Consider the following 16024-nt stretch of genomic DNA (forward strand, 5'->3'; position numbering starts at 1 on the left):
GTATGTAGTAGCTGTGGTTACAGTAGTATAAGTATGTAGTAGTTGTAGTTACAGTAGTATAAGTATGTAGTAGCTGTGGTTACAGTAGTATAAGTATGTAGTAGTTGTAGTTACAGTAGTATTTGTATGTAGTAGTTGTGGTTACAGTAGTATAAGTATTTAGTAGCTGTAGTTACAGTAGTATTTGTATGTAGTAGTTGTGGTTACAGTAGTATAAGTATGTAGTAGTTGTAGTTACAATAGTATAAGTATGTAGTAGCTGTAGTTACAGTAGTATAAGTATGTAGTAGCTGTGGTTACAGTAGCATAAGTATGTAGTAGCTGTAGTTACAGTAGTATTTGTATGTAGTAGTTGTGGTTACAGTAGTATAAGTATGTAGTAGCTGTAGTTACAGTAGTATTTGTAAGTAGTAGTTGTGGTTACAGTAGTATAAGTATGTAGTAGTTGTAGTTACAATAGTATAAGTATGTAGTAGTTGTAGTTACAGTAGTATAAGTATGTAGTAGCTGTAGTTACAGTAGTATAAGTATGTAGTAGTTGTAGTTACAGTAGTATAAGTATGTAGTAGCTGTAGTTACAGTAGTATAAGTATGTAGTAGTTGTAGTTACAGTAGTATTTGTATGTAGTAGTTGTAGTTACAGTAGTATAAGTATGTAGTAGTTGTAGTTACAGTAGTATTTGTATGTAGTAGCTGTAGTTACAGTAGTATTTGTATGTAGTAGTTGTAGTTACAGTAGTATAAGTATGTAGTAGCTGTAGTTACAGTAGTATTTGTATGTAGTAGCTGTAGTTACAGTAGTATTTGTATGTAGTAGTTGTAGTTGCAGTAGTATAAGTATGTAGTAGCTGTAGTTACAGTAGTATTTGTATGTAGTAGCTGTAGTTACAGTAGTATTTGTATGTAGTAGCTGTAGTTACAGTAGTATAAGTATGTAGTAGCTGTAGTTACAGTAGTATTTGTATGTAGTAGCTGTAGTTACAGTAGTATTTGTATGTAGTAGCTGTAGTTACAGTAGTATAAGTATGTAGTAGCTGTAGTTACAGTAGTATTTGTATGTAGTAGCTGTAGTTACAGTAGTATAAGTATGTAGTAGCTGTAGTTACAGTAGTATTTGTATGTAGTAGCTGTAGTTACAGTAGTATAAGTATGTAGTAGCTGTAGTTACAGTAGTATAAGTATGTAGTAGTTGTAGTTACAGTAGTATAAGTATGTAGTAGCTGTAGTTACAGTAGTATAAGTATGTAGTAGCTGTAGTTACAGTAGTATTTGTATGTAGTAGCTGTAGTTACAGTAGTATTTGTATGTAGTAGCTGTGGTTACAGTAGTATAAGTATGTAGTAGTTGTAGTTACAGTAGTATAAGTATGTAGTAGCTGTAGTTACAGTAGTATTTGTATGTAGTAGCTGTAGTTACAGTAGTATAAGTATTTAGTAGTTGTAGTTACAGTAGTATAAGTATGTAGTAGCTGTAGTTACAGTAGTATAAGTATGTAGTAGCTGTAGTTACAGTAGTATTTGTATGTAGTAGCTGTAGTTACAGTAGTATAAGTATGTAGTAGCTGTAGTTACAGTAGTATTTGTATGTAGTAGCTGTAGTTACAGTAGTATTTGTATGTAGTAGCTGTAGTTACAGTAGTATAAGTATGTAGTAGTTGTAGTTACAGTAGTATAAGTATGTAGTAGTTGTAGTTACAGTAGTATAAGTATGTAGTAGGTGTAGTTGCAGTAGTATAAGTATGTAGTAGCTGTAGTTACAGTAGTATAAGTATGTAGTAGCACTAGTTACAGTAGTATAAGTATGTAGTAGTTGTAGTTACAGTAGTATAAGTATGTAGTAGTTGTAGTTACAGTAGTATAAGTATATAGTAGCTATGGTTACAGTAGTATAAGTATGTAGTAGTTGTGGTTACAGTAGTATAAGTATGTAGTAGTTGTAGTTACAGTAGTATAAGTATGTAGTAGTTGTAGTTACAGTAGTTTAAGTATGTAGTAGTTGTAGTTACAGTAGTATAAGTATGTAGTAGCACTAGTTACAGTAGTATATGTATGTAGTAGTTGTAGTTACAGTAGTATAAGTATGTAGTAGTTGTAGTTACAGTAGTATAAGTATGTAGTAGCTGTAGTTACAGTAGTATTTGTATGTAGTAGCTGTAGTTACAGTAGTATAAGTATGTAGTAGCTGTAGTTACAGTAGTATAAGTATGTAGTAGTTGTAGTTACAGTAGTATTTGTATGTAGTAGCTGTAGTTACAGTAGTATAAGTATGTAGTAGCTGTAGTTACAGTAGTATTTGTATGTAGTAGCTGTGGCTACAGTAGTATTTGTATGTAGTAGCTGTAGTTACAGTAGTATAAGTATGTAGTAGTTGTAGTTACAGTAGTATTTGTATGTAGTAGCTGTAGTTACAGTAGTATAAGTATGTAGTAGCTGTAGTTACAGTAGTATAAGTATGTAGTAGTTGTAGTTACAGTAGTATTTGTATGTAGTAGCTGTAGTTACAGTAGTATAAGTATGTAGTAGCTGTAGTTACAGTAGTATAAGTATGTAGTAGTTGTAGTTACAGTAGTATTTGTATGTAGTAGCTGTGGTTACAGTAGTATTTGTATGTAGTAGCTGTAGTTACAGTAGTATAAGTATGTAGTAGTTGTAGTTACAGTAGTATAAGTATGTAGTAGTTGTAGTTACAGTAGTATAAGTATATAGTAGCTATGGTTACAGTAGTATTTGTATGTAGTAGTTGTAGTTACAGTAGTATAAGTATGTAGTAGCTGTAGTTACAGTAGTATTTGTATGTAGTAGCTGTAGTTACAGTAGTATAAGTATGTAGTAGTTGTGGTTACAGTAGTATAAGTATGTAGTAGTTGTAGTTACAGTAGTATTTGTATGTAGTAGCTGTAGTTACAGTAGTATAAGTATGTAGTAGCTGTAGTTACAGTAGTATAAGTATGTAGTAGCTGTAGTTACAGTAGTATAAGTATGTAGTAGCTGTAGTTACAGTAGTATTTGTATGTAGTAGCTGTAGTTACAGTAGTATTTGTATGTAGTAGCTGTAGTTACAGTAGTATAAGTATGTAGTAGCTGTAGTTACAGTAGTATAAGTATGTAGTAGCTGTAGTTACAGTAGTATAAGTATGTAGTAGCTGTAGTTACAGTAGTATAAGTATGTAGTAGCTGTAGTTACAGTTGTATAAGTATGTAGTAGCTGTAGTTACAGTAGTATAAGTATGTAGTAGTTGTAGTTACAGTAGTATAAGTATGTAGTAGCTGTAGTTACAGTAGTATAAGTATGTAGTAGCTGTAGTTACAGTAGTATTTGTATGTAGTAGCTGTAGTTACAGTAGTATAAGTATGTAGTAGTTGTAGTTACAGTAGTATTTGTATGTAGTAGCTGTGGTTACAGTAGTATAAGTATGTAGTAGCTGTAGTTACAGTAGTATTTGTATGTAGTAGCTGTAGTTACAGTAGTATAAGTATGTAGTAGTTGTAGTTACAGTAGTATAAGTATGTAGTAGCTGTGGTTACAGTAGTATAAGTTTTTAGTAGTTGTAGTTACAGTAGTATAAGTATGTAGTAGCTGTGGTTACAGTAGTATAAGTATGTAGTAGCTGTAGTTACAGTAGTTTAAGTATGTAGTAGTTGTGGTTACAGTAGTATAAGTATGTAGTAGCTGTGGTTACAGTAGTATAAGTATGTAGTAGCTGTAGTTACAGTAGTATTTGTATGTAGTAGTTGTGGTTACAGTAGTATAAGTATGTAGTAGCTGTAGTTACAGTAGTATTTGTATGTAGTAGTTGTGGTTACAGTAGTATAAGTATGTAGTAGCTGTAGTTACAGTAGTATAAGTATGTAGTAGTTGTAGTTACAGTAGTATAAGTATGTAGTAGTTGTAGTTACAGTAGTATAAGTATGTAGTAGGTGTAGTTGCAGTAGTATAAGTATGTAGTAGGTGTAGTTACAGTAGTATAAGTATGTAGTAGTTGTAGTTACAGTAGTATAAGTATGTAGTAGCTGTAGTTACAGTAGTATAAGTATGTAGTAGCACTAGTTACAGTAGTATAAGTATATAGTAGCTATGGTTACAGTAGTATAAGTATGTAGTAGTTGTGGTTACAGTAGTATAAGTATGTAGTAGCTGTAGTTACAGTAGTATAAGTATGTAGTAGCTGTAGTTACAGTAGTATTTGTATGTAGTAGCTGTAGTTACAGTAGTATAAGTATGTAGTAGTTGTGGTTACAGTAGTATAAGTATGTAGTAGTTGTAGTTACAGTAGTATAAGTATGTAGTAGTTGTAGTTACAGTAGTTTAAGTATGTAGTAGTTGTAGTTGCAGTAGAATAAGTGTGTAGTAGCTGTAGTTACAGTAGTATAAGTATGTAGTAGTTGTGGTTACAGTAGTATAAGTATGTAGTAGCTGTAGTTACAGTAGTATAAGTATGTAGTAGTTGTAGTTACAGTAGTATAAGTGTGTAGTAGCTGTAGTTACAGTAGTATAAGTATGTAGTAGTTGTGGTTACAGTAGTATAAGTATGTAGTAGTTGTGGTTACAGTAGTATAAGTATGTAGTAGTTGTAGTTACAGTAGTATAAGTATGTAGTAGTTGTAGTTACAGTAGTATTTGTATGTAGTAGCTGTGGTTACAGTAGTATAAGTATGTAGTAGCTGTAGTTACAGTAGTATAAGTATGTAGTAGCTGTAGTTACAGTAGTATAAGTATTTAGTAGTTGTAGTTACAGTAGTATAAGTATGTAGTAGCTGTGGTTACAGTAGTATAAGTATGTAGTAGTTGTAGTTACAGTAGTATAAGTATGTAGTAGCTGTGGTTACAGTAGTATAAGTATTTAGTAGTTGTAGTTACAGTAGTATAAGTATGTAGTAGCTGTGGTTACAGTAGTATAAGTTTTTAGTAGTTGTAGTTACAGTAGTTTAAGTATGTAGTAGCTGTAGTTACAGTAGTATAAGTATGTAGTAGCTGTAGTTACAGTAGTATAAGTATGTAGTAGCTGTAGTTACAGTAGTATTTGTATGTAGTAGCTGTAGTTACAGTAGTATTTGTATGTAGTAGCTGTGGTTACAGTAGTATAAGTATGTAGTAGTTGTAGTTACAGTAGTATTTGTATGTAGTAGCTGTAGTTACAGTAGTATAAGTATGTAGTAGCTGTAGTTACAGTAGTATTTGTATGTAGTAGCTGTAGTTACAGTAGTATAAGTATGTAGTAGCTGTAGTTACAGTAGTATAAGTATTTAGTAGTTGTAGTTACAGTAGTATAAGTATGTAGTAGCTGTAGTTACAGTAGTATAAGTATGTAGTAGCTGTAGTTACAGTAGTATTTGTATGTAGTAGCTGTAGTTACAGTAGTATAAGTATGTAGTAGCTGTAGTTACAGTAGTATAAGTATGTAGTAGCTGTAGTTACAGTAGTATTTGTATGTAGTAGCTGTAGTTACAGTAGTATTTGTATGTAGTAGCTGTAGTTACAGTAGTATAAGTATGTAGTAGCTGTAGTTACAGTAGTATTTGTATGTAGTAGCTGTAGTTACAGTAGTATAAGTATGTAGTAGCTGTAGTTACAGTAGTATAAGTATGTAGTAGCTGTAGTTACAGTAGTATTTGTATGTAGTAGCTGTAGTTACAGTAGTATAAGTATGTAGTAGCTGTAGTTACAGTAGTATAAGTATGTAGTAGTTGTAGTTACAGTAGTATTTGTATGTAGTAGCTGTGGTTACAGTAGTATTTGTATGTAGTAGCTGTAGTTACAGTAGTATAAGTATGTAGTAGTTGTAGTTACAGTAGTATTTGTATGTAGTAGTTGTGGTTACAGTAGTATAAGTATGTAGTAGTTGTAGTTACAGTAGTATTTGTATGTAGTAGCTGTGGTTACAGTAGTATAAGTATGTAGTAGTTGTAGTTACAGTAGTATAAGTATATAGTAGCTATGGTTACAGTAGTATAAGTATGTAGTAGTTGTAGTTACAGTAGTATAAGTATGTAGTAGTTGTAGTTGCAGTAGTATAAGTATGTAGTAGTTGTAGTTGCAGTAGTATAAGTATGTAGTAGCTGTAGTTACAGTAGTATAAGTATGTAGTAGTTGTGGTTACAGTAGTATAAGTATGTAGTAGTTGTAGTTACAGTAGTATAAGTATGTAGTAGCTGTAGTTACAGTAGTATTTGTATGTAGTAGCTGTAGTTACAGTAGTATAAGTATGTAGTAGCTGTAGTTACAGTAGTATTTGTATGTAGTAGCTGTAGTTACAGTAGTATAAGTATGTAGTAGCTGTAGTTGCAGTAGTATAAGTATGTAGTAGTTGTGGTTACAGTAGTATAAGTATGTAGTAGTTGTAGTTACAGTAGTATTTGTATGTAGTAGCTGTAGTTACAGTAGTATAAGTATGTAGTAGCTGTAGTTACAGTAGTATTTGTATGTAGTAGCTGTAGTTACAGTAGTATAAGTATGTAGTAGCTGTAGTTACAGTAGTATAAGTATGTAGTAGCTGTAGTTACAGTAGTATAAGTATGTAGTAGCTGTAGTTACAGTAGTATAAGTATGTAGTAGTTGTAGTTACAGTAGTATAAGTATGTAGTAGCTGTGGTTACAGTAGTATAAGTATGTAGTAGTTGTAGTTACAGTAGTATAAGTATGTAGTAGTTGTAGTTACAGTAGTATAAGTATGTAGTAGCTGTAGTTACAGTAGTATAAGTATGTAGTAGTTGTAGTTACAGTAGTATAAGTATGTAGTAGTTGTAGTTACAGTAGTATAAGTATGTAGTAGTTGTAGTTACAGTAGTATAAGTATGTAGTAGCTGTAGTTACAGTAGTATAAGTATGTAGTAGTTGTAGTTACAGTAGTATAAGTATGTAGTAGCTGTGGTTACAGTAGTATAAGTATGTAGTAGTTGTAGTTACAGTAGTATAAGTATGTAGTAGCTGTAGTTACAGTAGTATTTGTATGTAGTAGCTGTAGTTACAGTAGTATAAGTATGTAGTAGTTGTAGTTACAGTAGTATAAGTATGTAGTAGCTGTGGTTACAGTAGTATAAGTTTTTAGTAGTTGTAGTTACAGTAGTATAAGTATGTAGTAGTTGTGGTTACAGTAGTATAAGTATGTAGTAGTTGTAGTTACAGTAGTATTTGTATGTAGTAGCTGTAGTTACAGTAGTATTTGTATGTAGTAGCTGTAGTTACAGTAGTATTTGTATGTAGTAGCTGTAGTTACAGTAGTATTTGTATGTAGTAGCTGTAGTTACAGTAGTATAAGTATGTAGTAGTTGTAGTTACAGTAGTTTAAGTATGTAGTAGCTGTAGTTACAGTAGTATAAGTATGTAGTAGTTGTAGTTACAGTAGTATTTGTATGTAGTAGCTGTAGTTACAGTAGTATTTGTATGTAGTAGTTGTAGTTACAGTAGTATAAGTATGTAGTAGCTGTAGTTACAGTAGTATAAGTATGTAGTAGCTGTAGTTACAGTAGTATAAGTATGTAGTAGCTGTAGTTACAGTAGTATTTGTATGTAGTAGTTGTAGTTACAGTAGTATAAGTATGTAGTAGCTGTAGTTACAGTAGTATAAGTATGTAGTAGCTGTAGTTACAGTAGTATAAGTATGTAGTAGCTGTAGTTACAGTAGTATTTGTATGTAGTAGTTGTAGTTACAGTAGTATAAGTATGTAGTAGTTGTGGTTACAGTAGTATAAGTATGTAGTAGTTGTAGTTACAATAGTATAAGTATGTAGTAGTTGTAGTTACAGTAGTATAAGTATGTAGTAGCTGTAGTTACAGTAGTATTTGTATGTAGTAGCTGTAGTTACAGTAGTATAAGTATGTAGTAGCTGTAGTTACAGTAGTATTTGTATGTAGTAGCTGTAGTTACAGTAGTATAAGTATGTAGTAGCTGTAGTTACAGTAGTATAAGTATGTAGTAGCTGTAGTTACAGTAGTATTTGTATGTAGTAGCTGTAGTTACAGTAGTATAAGTATGTAGTAGCTGTAGTTACAGTAGTATAAGTATGTAGTAGCTGTAGTTACAGTAGTATAAGTATGTAGTAGCTGTAGTTACAGTAGTATAAGTATGTAGTAGCTGTAGTTACAGTAGTATAAGTATGTAGTAGCTGTAGTTACAGTAGTATTTGTATGTAGTAGCTGTAGTTACAGTAGTATTTGTATGTAGTAGCTGTGGTTACAGTAGTATAAGTATGTAGTAGTTGTAGTTACAGTAGTATTTGTATGTAGTAGCTGTAGTTACAGTAGTATAAGTATGTAGTAGCTGTAGTTACAGTAGTATTTGTATGTAGTAGCTGTAGTTACAGTAGTATAAGTATGTAGTAGCTGTAGTTACAGTAGTATAAGTATGTAGTAGCTGTAGTTACAGTAGTATAAGTATTTAGTAGTTGTAGTTACAGTAGTATAAGTATGTAGTAGCTGTAGTTACAGTAGTATAAGTATGTAGTAGCTGTAGTTACAGTAGTATTTGTATGTAGTAGCTGTAGTTACAGTAGTATAAGTATGTAGTAGCTGTAGTTACAGTAGTATTTGTATGTAGTAGCTGTAGTTACAGTAGTATAAGTATGTAGTAGCTGTAGTTACAGTAGTATTTGTATGTAGTAGCTGTAGTTACAGTAGTATAAGTATGTAGTAGCTGTAGTTACAGTAGTATAAGTATGTAGTAGCTGTAGTTACAGTAGTATTTGTATGTAGTAGCTGTAGTTACAGTAGTATAAGTATGTAGTAGCTGTAGTTACAGTAGTATAAGTATGTAGTAGTTGTAGTTACAGTAGTATTTGTATGTAGTAGCTGTGGTTACAGTAGTATTTGTATGTAGTAGCTGTAGTTACAGTAGTATAAGTATGTAGTAGTTGTAGTTACAGTAGTATTTGTATGTAGTAGTTGTGGTTACAGTAGTATAAGTATGTAGTAGTTGTAGTTACAGTAGTATTTGTATGTAGTAGCTGTGGTTACAGTAGTATAAGTATGTAGTAGTTGTAGTTACAGTAGTATAAGTATATAGTAGCTATGGTTACAGTAGTATAAGTATGTAGTAGCTGTAGTTACAGTAGTATAAGTATGTAGTAGTTGTGGTTACAGTAGTATAAGTATGTAGTAGCTGTAGTTACAGTAGTATTTGTATGTAGTAGTTGTAGTTACAGTAGTATAAGTATGTAGTAGCTGTAGTTACAGTAGTATAAGTATGTAGTAGCTGTGGTTACAGTAGTATAAGTATGTAGTAGCTGTAGTTACAGTAGTATTTGTATGTAGTAGCTGTAGTTACAGTAGTATAAGTATGTAGTAGCTGTAGTTACAGTAGTATTTGTATGTAGTAGCTGTAGTTACAGTAGTATAAGTATGTAGTAGCTGTAGTTACAGTAGTATAAGTATGTAGTAGCTGTAGTTACAGTAGTATTTGTATGTAGTAGCTGTAGTTACAGTAGTATAAGTATGTAGTAGCTGTAGTTACAGTAGTATAAGTATGTAGTAGCTGTAGTTACAGTAGTATAAGTATGTAGTAGCTGTAGTTACAGTAGTATAAGTATGTAGTAGCTGTAGTTACAGTAGTATAAGTATGTAGTAGCTGTAGTTACAGTAGTATTTGTATGTAGTAGCTGTAGTTACAGTAGTATTTGTATGTAGTAGCTGTGGTTACAGTAGTATAAGTATGTAGTAGTTGTAGTTACAGTAGTATTTGTATGTAGTAGCTGTAGTTACAGTAGTATAAGTATGTAGTAGCTGTAGTTACAGTAGTATTTGTATGTAGTAGCTGTAGTTACAGTAGTATAAGTATGTAGTAGCTGTAGTTACAGTAGTATAAGTATTTAGTAGTTGTAGTTACAGTAGTATAAGTATGTAGTAGCTGTAGTTACAGTAGTATAAGTATGTAGTAGCTGTAGTTACAGTAGTATTTGTATGTAGTAGCTGTAGTTACAGTAGTATAAGTATGTAGTAGCTGTAGTTACAGTAGTATAAGTATGTAGTAGCTGTAGTTACAGTAGTATAAGTATTTAGTAGTTGTAGTTACAGTAGTATAAGTATGTAGTAGCTGTAGTTACAGTAGTATAAGTATGTAGTAGCTGTAGTTACAGTAGTATTTGTATGTAGTAGCTGTAGTTACAGTAGTATAAGTATGTAGTAGCTGTAGTTACAGTAGTATTTGTATGTAGTAGCTGTAGTTACAGTAGTATAAGTATGTAGTAGCTGTAGTTACAGTAGTATTTGTATGTAGTAGCTGTAGTTACAGTAGTATAAGTATGTAGTAGCTGTAGTTACAGTAGTATAAGTATGTAGTAGCTGTAGTTACAGTAGTATTTGTATGTAGTAGCTGTAGTTACAGTAGTATAAGTATGTAGTAGCTGTAGTTACAGTAGTATAAGTATGTAGTAGTTGTAGTTACAGTAGTATTTGTATGTAGTAGCTGTGGTTACAGTAGTATTTGTATGTAGTAGCTGTAGTTACAGTAGTATAAGTATGTAGTAGTTGTAGTTACAGTAGTATTTGTATGTAGTAGCTGTGGTTACAGTAGTATAAGTATGTAGTAGTTGTAGTTACAGTAGTATAAGTATATAGTAGCTATGGTTACAGTAGTATAAGTATGTAGTAGTTGTAGTTACAGTAGTATAAGTATGTAGTAGTTGTAGTTGCAGTAGTATAAGTATGTAGTAGTTGTAGTTGCAGTAGTATAAGTATGTAGTAGCTGTAGTTACAGTAGTATAAGTATGTAGTAGTTGTGGTTACAGTAGTATAAGTATGTAGTAGCTGTAGTTACAGTAGTATAAGTATGTAGTAGCTGTAGTTACAGTAGTATAAGTATGTAGTAGTTGTAGTTACAGTAGTATTTGTATGTAGTAGCTGTGGTTACAGTAGTATTTGTATGTAGTAGCTGTAGTTACAGTAGTATAAGTATGTAGTAGTTGTAGTTACAGTAGTATTTGTATGTAGTAGTTGTGGTTACAGTAGTATAAGTATGTAGTAGTTGTAGTTACAGTAGTATTTGTATGTAGTAGCTGTGGTTACAGTAGTATAAGTATGTAGTAGTTGTAGTTACAGTAGTATAAGTATATAGTAGCTATGGTTACAGTAGTATAAGTATGTAGTAGTTGTAGTTACAGTAGTATAAGTATGTAGTAGTTGTAGTTGCAGTAGTATAAGTATGTAGTAGTTGTAGTTGCAGTAGTATAAGTATGTAGTAGCTGTAGTTACAGTAGTATAAGTATGTAGTAGTTGTGGTTACAGTAGTATAAGTATGTAGTAGTTGTAGTTACAGTAGTATAAGTATGTAGTAGCTGTAGTTACAGTAGTATTTGTATGTAGTAGCTGTAGTTACAGTAGTATAAGTATGTAGTAGCTGTAGTTACAGTAGTATTTGTATGTAGTAGCTGTAGTTACAGTAGTATAAGTATGTAGTAGCTGTAGTTGCAGTAGTATAAGTATGTAGTAGCTGTAGTTACAGTAGTATAAGTATGTAGTAGTTGTAGTTACAGTAGTATAAGTATGTAGTAGTTGTAGTTACAGTAGTATAAGTATGTAGTAGTTGTAGTTACAGTAGTATAAGTATGTAGTAGTTGTAGTTACAGTAGTATAAGTATGTAGTAGTTGTAGTTACAGTAGTATAAGTATGTAGTAGCTGTAGTTACAGTAGTATAAGTATGTAGTAGCTGTAGTTACAGTAGTATAAGTATGTAGTAGCTGTAGTTACAGTAGTATTTGTATGTAGTAGCTGTAGTTACAGTAGTATTTGTATGTAGTAGCTGTGGTTACAGTAGTATAAGTATGTAGTAGTTGTAGTTACAGTAGTATTTGTATGTAGTAGCTGTAGTTACAGTAGTATAAGTATGTAGTAGCTGTAGTTACAGTAGTATTTGTATGTAGTAGCTGTAGTTACAGTAGTATAAGTATGTAGTAGCTGTAGTTACAGTAGTATAAGTATTTAGTAGTTGTAGTTACAGTAGTATAAGTATGTAGTAGCTGTAGTTACAGTAGTATAAGTATGTAGTAGCTGTAGTTACAGTAGTATTTGTATGTAGTAGCTGTAGTTACAGTAGTATAAGTATGTAGTAGCTGTAGTTACAGTAGTATAAGTATGTAGTAGCTGTAGTTACAGTAGTATAAGTATTTAGTAGTTGTAGTTACAGTAGTATAAGTATGTAGTAGCTGTAGTTACAGTAGTATAAGTATGTAGTAGCTGTAGTTACAGTAGTATTTGTATGTAGTAGCTGTAGTTACAGTAGTATAAGTATGTAGTAGCTGTAGTTACAGTAGTATTTGTATGTAGTAGCTGTAGTTACAGTAGTATAAGTATGTAGTAGCTGTAGTTACAGTAGTATTTGTATGTAGTAGCTGTAGTTACAGTAGTATAAGTATGTAGTAGCTGTAGTTACAGTAGTATAAGTATGTAGTAGCTGTAGTTACAGTAGTATTTGTATGTAGTAGCTGTAGTTACAGTAGTATAAGTATGTAGTAGCTGTAGTTACAGTAGTATAAGTATGTAGTAGTTGTAGTTACAGTAGTATTTGTATGTAGTAGCTGTGGTTACAGTAGTATTTGTATGTAGTAGCTGTAGTTACAGTAGTATAAGTATGTAGTAGTTGTAGTTACAGTAGTATTTGTATGTAGTAGCTGTGGTTACAGTAGTATAAGTATGTAGTAGTTGTAGTTACAGTAGTATAAGTATATAGTAGCTATGGTTACAGTAGTATAAGTATGTAGTAGTTGTAGTTACAGTAGTATAAGTATGTAGTAGTTGTAGTTGCAGTAGTATAAGTATGTAGTAGTTGTAGTTGCAGTAGTATAAGTATGTAGTAGCTGTAGTTACAGTAGTATAAGTATGTAGTAGTTGTGGTTACAGTAGTATAAGTATGTAGTAGCTGTAGTTACAGTAGTATAAGTATGTAGTAGCTGTAGTTACAGTAGTATAAGTATGTAGTAGTTGTAGTTACAGTAGTATTTGTATGTAGTAGCTGTGGTTACAGTAGTATTTGTATGTAGTAGCTGTAGTTACAGTAGTATAAGTATGTAGTAGTTGTAGTTACAGTAGTATTTGTATGTAGTAGTTGTGGTTACAGTAGTATAAGTATGTAGTAGTTGTAGTTACAGTAGTATTTGTATGTAGTAGCTGTGGTTACAGTAGTATAAGTATGTAGTAGTTGTAGTTACAGTAGTATAAGTATGTAGTAGTTGTAGTTGCAGTAGTATAAGTATGTAGTAGTTGTAGTTGCAGTAGTATAAGTATGTAGTAGCTGTAGTTACAGTAGTATAAGTATGTAGTAGTTGTGGTTACAGTAGTATAAGTATGTAGTAGTTGTAGTTACAGTAGTATAAGTATGTAGTAGCTGTAGTTACAGTAGTATTTGTATGTAGTAGCTGTAGTTGCAGTAGTATAAGTATGTAGTAGCTGTAGTTACAGTAGTATTTGTATGTAGTAGCTGTAGTTACAGTAGTATAAGTATGTAGTAGCTGTAGTTGCAGTAGTATAAGTATGTAGTAGCTGTAGTTACAGTAGTATAAGTATGTAGTAGTTGTAGTTACAGTAGTATAAGTATGTAGTAGTTGTAGTTACAGTAGTATAAGTATGTAGTAGTTGTAGTTACAGTAGTATAAGTATGTAGTAGCTGTGGTTACAGTAGTATAAGTATGTAGTAGTTGTAGTTACAGTAGTATAAGTATGTAGTAGCTGTAGTTACAGTAGTATAAGTATGTAGTAGTTGTAGTTACAGTAGTATTTGTATGTAGTAGCTGTGGTTACAGTAGTATAAGTATGTAGTAGTTGTAGTTACAGTAGTATAAGTATGTAGTAGCTGTAGTTACAGTAGTATTTGTATGTAGTAGCTCTAGTTACAGTAGTATAAGTATGTAGTAGTTGTAGTTACAGTAGTATAAGTATGTAGTAGCTGTGGTTACAGTAGTATAAGTTTTTAGTAGTTGTAGTTACAGTAGTATAAGTATGTAGTAGCTGTAGTTACAGTAGTATTTGTATGTAGTAGCTGTAGTTACAGTAGTATAAGTATGTAGTAGCTGTAGTTACAGTAGTATTTGTATGTGGTAGCTGTAGTTACAGTAGTATTTGTATGTAGTAGCTGTAGTTACAGTAGTATTTGTATGTAGTAGCTGTAGTTACAGTAGTATAAGTATGTAGTAGTTGTAGTTACAGTAGTATTTGTATGTAGTAGCTGTGGTTACAGTAGTATAAGTATGTAGTAGTTGTAGTTACAGTAGTATAAGTATGTAGTAGCTGTAGTTACAGTAGTATAAGTATGTAGTAGTTGTAGTTACAGTAGTATTTGTATGTAGTAGTTGTGGTTACAGTAGTATAAGTATGTAGTAGCTGTAGTTACAGTAGTATAAGTATGTAGTAGTTGTGGTTACAGTAGTATAAGTATGTAGTAGTTGTGGTTACAGTAGTATAAGTATGTAGTAGCTGTAGTTACAGTAGTATAAGTATGTAGTAGCTGTAGTTACAGTAGTATAAGTATGTAGTAGTTGTAGTTACAGTAGTATTTGTATGTAGTAGTTGTGGTTACAGTAGTATAAGTATGTAGTAGCTGTAGTTACAGTAGTATAAGTATGTAGTAGTTGTGGTTACAGTAGTATAAGTATGTAGTAGTTGTAGTTACAGTAGTATAAGTATGTAGTAGTTGTGGTTACAGTAGTATAAGTATGTAGTAGCTGTAGTTACAGTAGTATAAGTATGTAGTAGCTGTAGTTACAGTAGTATAAGTATGTAGTAGCTGTAGTTACAGTAGTATAAGTATGTAGTAGCTGTAGTTACAGTAGTATAAGTATGTAGTAGTTGTAGTTACAGTAGTATAAGTATGAAGCACAAGTATGTCGTAGCTCTAGCATTAGCGTTAGCACACGTACATGCTAGCCGCACCCTGGCGCGGCGGCTCACTAGCACTAGCCCGTAGCGGTTGGTGGCGGCGCACTCGTATTCGCCGGCGTCAGTCTTGTTGTCATGGAGACGTTTGGAGAACTTCCTGATGAGCATCGTGCCGTTAGCAAAAATGCTAACTCTGTCGCTTGTCTCCATGGCGACGCCGTTCCGTCTCCAAGTAACGCTGATAGGCCCCTCCCCCTCTGCGTCACAGTCCAATAGAAGTGGCCGATCTCTCACTGCGATGACATCACCGGGTTCTTTCAGGAAGCGCAGCTCTGAAGCTCCGCCCACTGTAGCGAGAGAAATAAACTGGATCAATATCAGATGCCCTGCCACGCCCTCAACCAGATGCCCTGCCACGCCCTCAACCACATGCCCTGCCACGCCCTCAACCACATGCCCTGCCACGCCCTCAACCAGATGCCCTGCCACGCCCTTAACCAGATGCCCTGCCACGCCCTCAACCACATGCCCTGCCACGCCCTCAACCAGATGCCCTGCCACGCCCTCAACCAGATGCCCTGCCACGCCCTCAACCAGATGCCCTGCCACGCCCTCAACCACATGCCCTGCCACGCCCTCAACCACATGCCCTGCCACGCCCTCAACCAGATGCCCTGCCACGCCCTTAACCAGATGCCCTGCCACGCCCTCAACCACATGCCCTGCCACGCCCTCAACCACATGCCCTGCCACGCCCTCAACCAGATGCCCTGCCACGCCCTCAACCAGATGTCGTGCCACGCCCTCATGCCCTGCCACGCCCTCAACCAGATGCCCTGCCACGCCCTCATGCCCTGCCACGCCCTCAACCAGATGCCCTGCCACGCCCTCAACCAGATGCCCTGCCACGCCCTCAACCACATGCCCTGCCACGCCCTCAACCAGATGCCCTGCCACGCCCTCATGCCCTGCCACGCCCTCAACCAGATGCCCTGCCACGCCCTCAACCAGATGTCGTGCCACGCCCTCATGCCCTGCCACGCCCTCAACCAGATGCCCTGCCACGCCCTCATGCCCTGCCACGCCCTCAACCAGATGACTTTCAGAACTTTCAGAACTCTGAGATGAAGAAGATGAAGATTAAGATGAAGAAGATGAAGATGAAGATGATGAAAAAGATGAAGATGATGAAGATGATGAAGATGAAGATTAAGAAGATGATGAAGA

At 33.7% G+C, this 16024-nt stretch overlaps 1 protein-coding gene across 1 annotated transcript in view; it reads right to left on the minus strand.

Moving 5' to 3' along the window:
• Positions 1 to 15606, minus strand: part of LOC140374632 (immunoglobulin superfamily DCC subclass member 3-like) — a 134038-nt gene extending 118432 nt beyond the window's left edge. Inside the window, exons 1-2 of the mRNA XM_072461560.1 lie at positions 15519 to 15606; positions 14839 to 15255 (exon numbers count right to left, since the gene is read on the minus strand). Coding sequence (XP_072317661.1) covers positions 14839 to 15255; positions 15519 to 15606 — 505 coding nt within the window. The remainder of the gene's footprint in view (positions 1 to 14838; positions 15256 to 15518) is intronic.
• Positions 15607 to 16024: the final 418 nt, after the last annotated feature.

This window comes from Eucyclogobius newberryi, unplaced genomic scaffold (genome assembly GCF_026437365.1).
Source record: "Eucyclogobius newberryi isolate DKJ021-1_F unplaced genomic scaffold, fEucNew1.0.hap1 SCAF_3, whole genome shotgun sequence".
Classification (NCBI taxonomy): domain Eukaryota; kingdom Metazoa; phylum Chordata; class Actinopteri; order Gobiiformes; family Gobiidae; genus Eucyclogobius; species Eucyclogobius newberryi.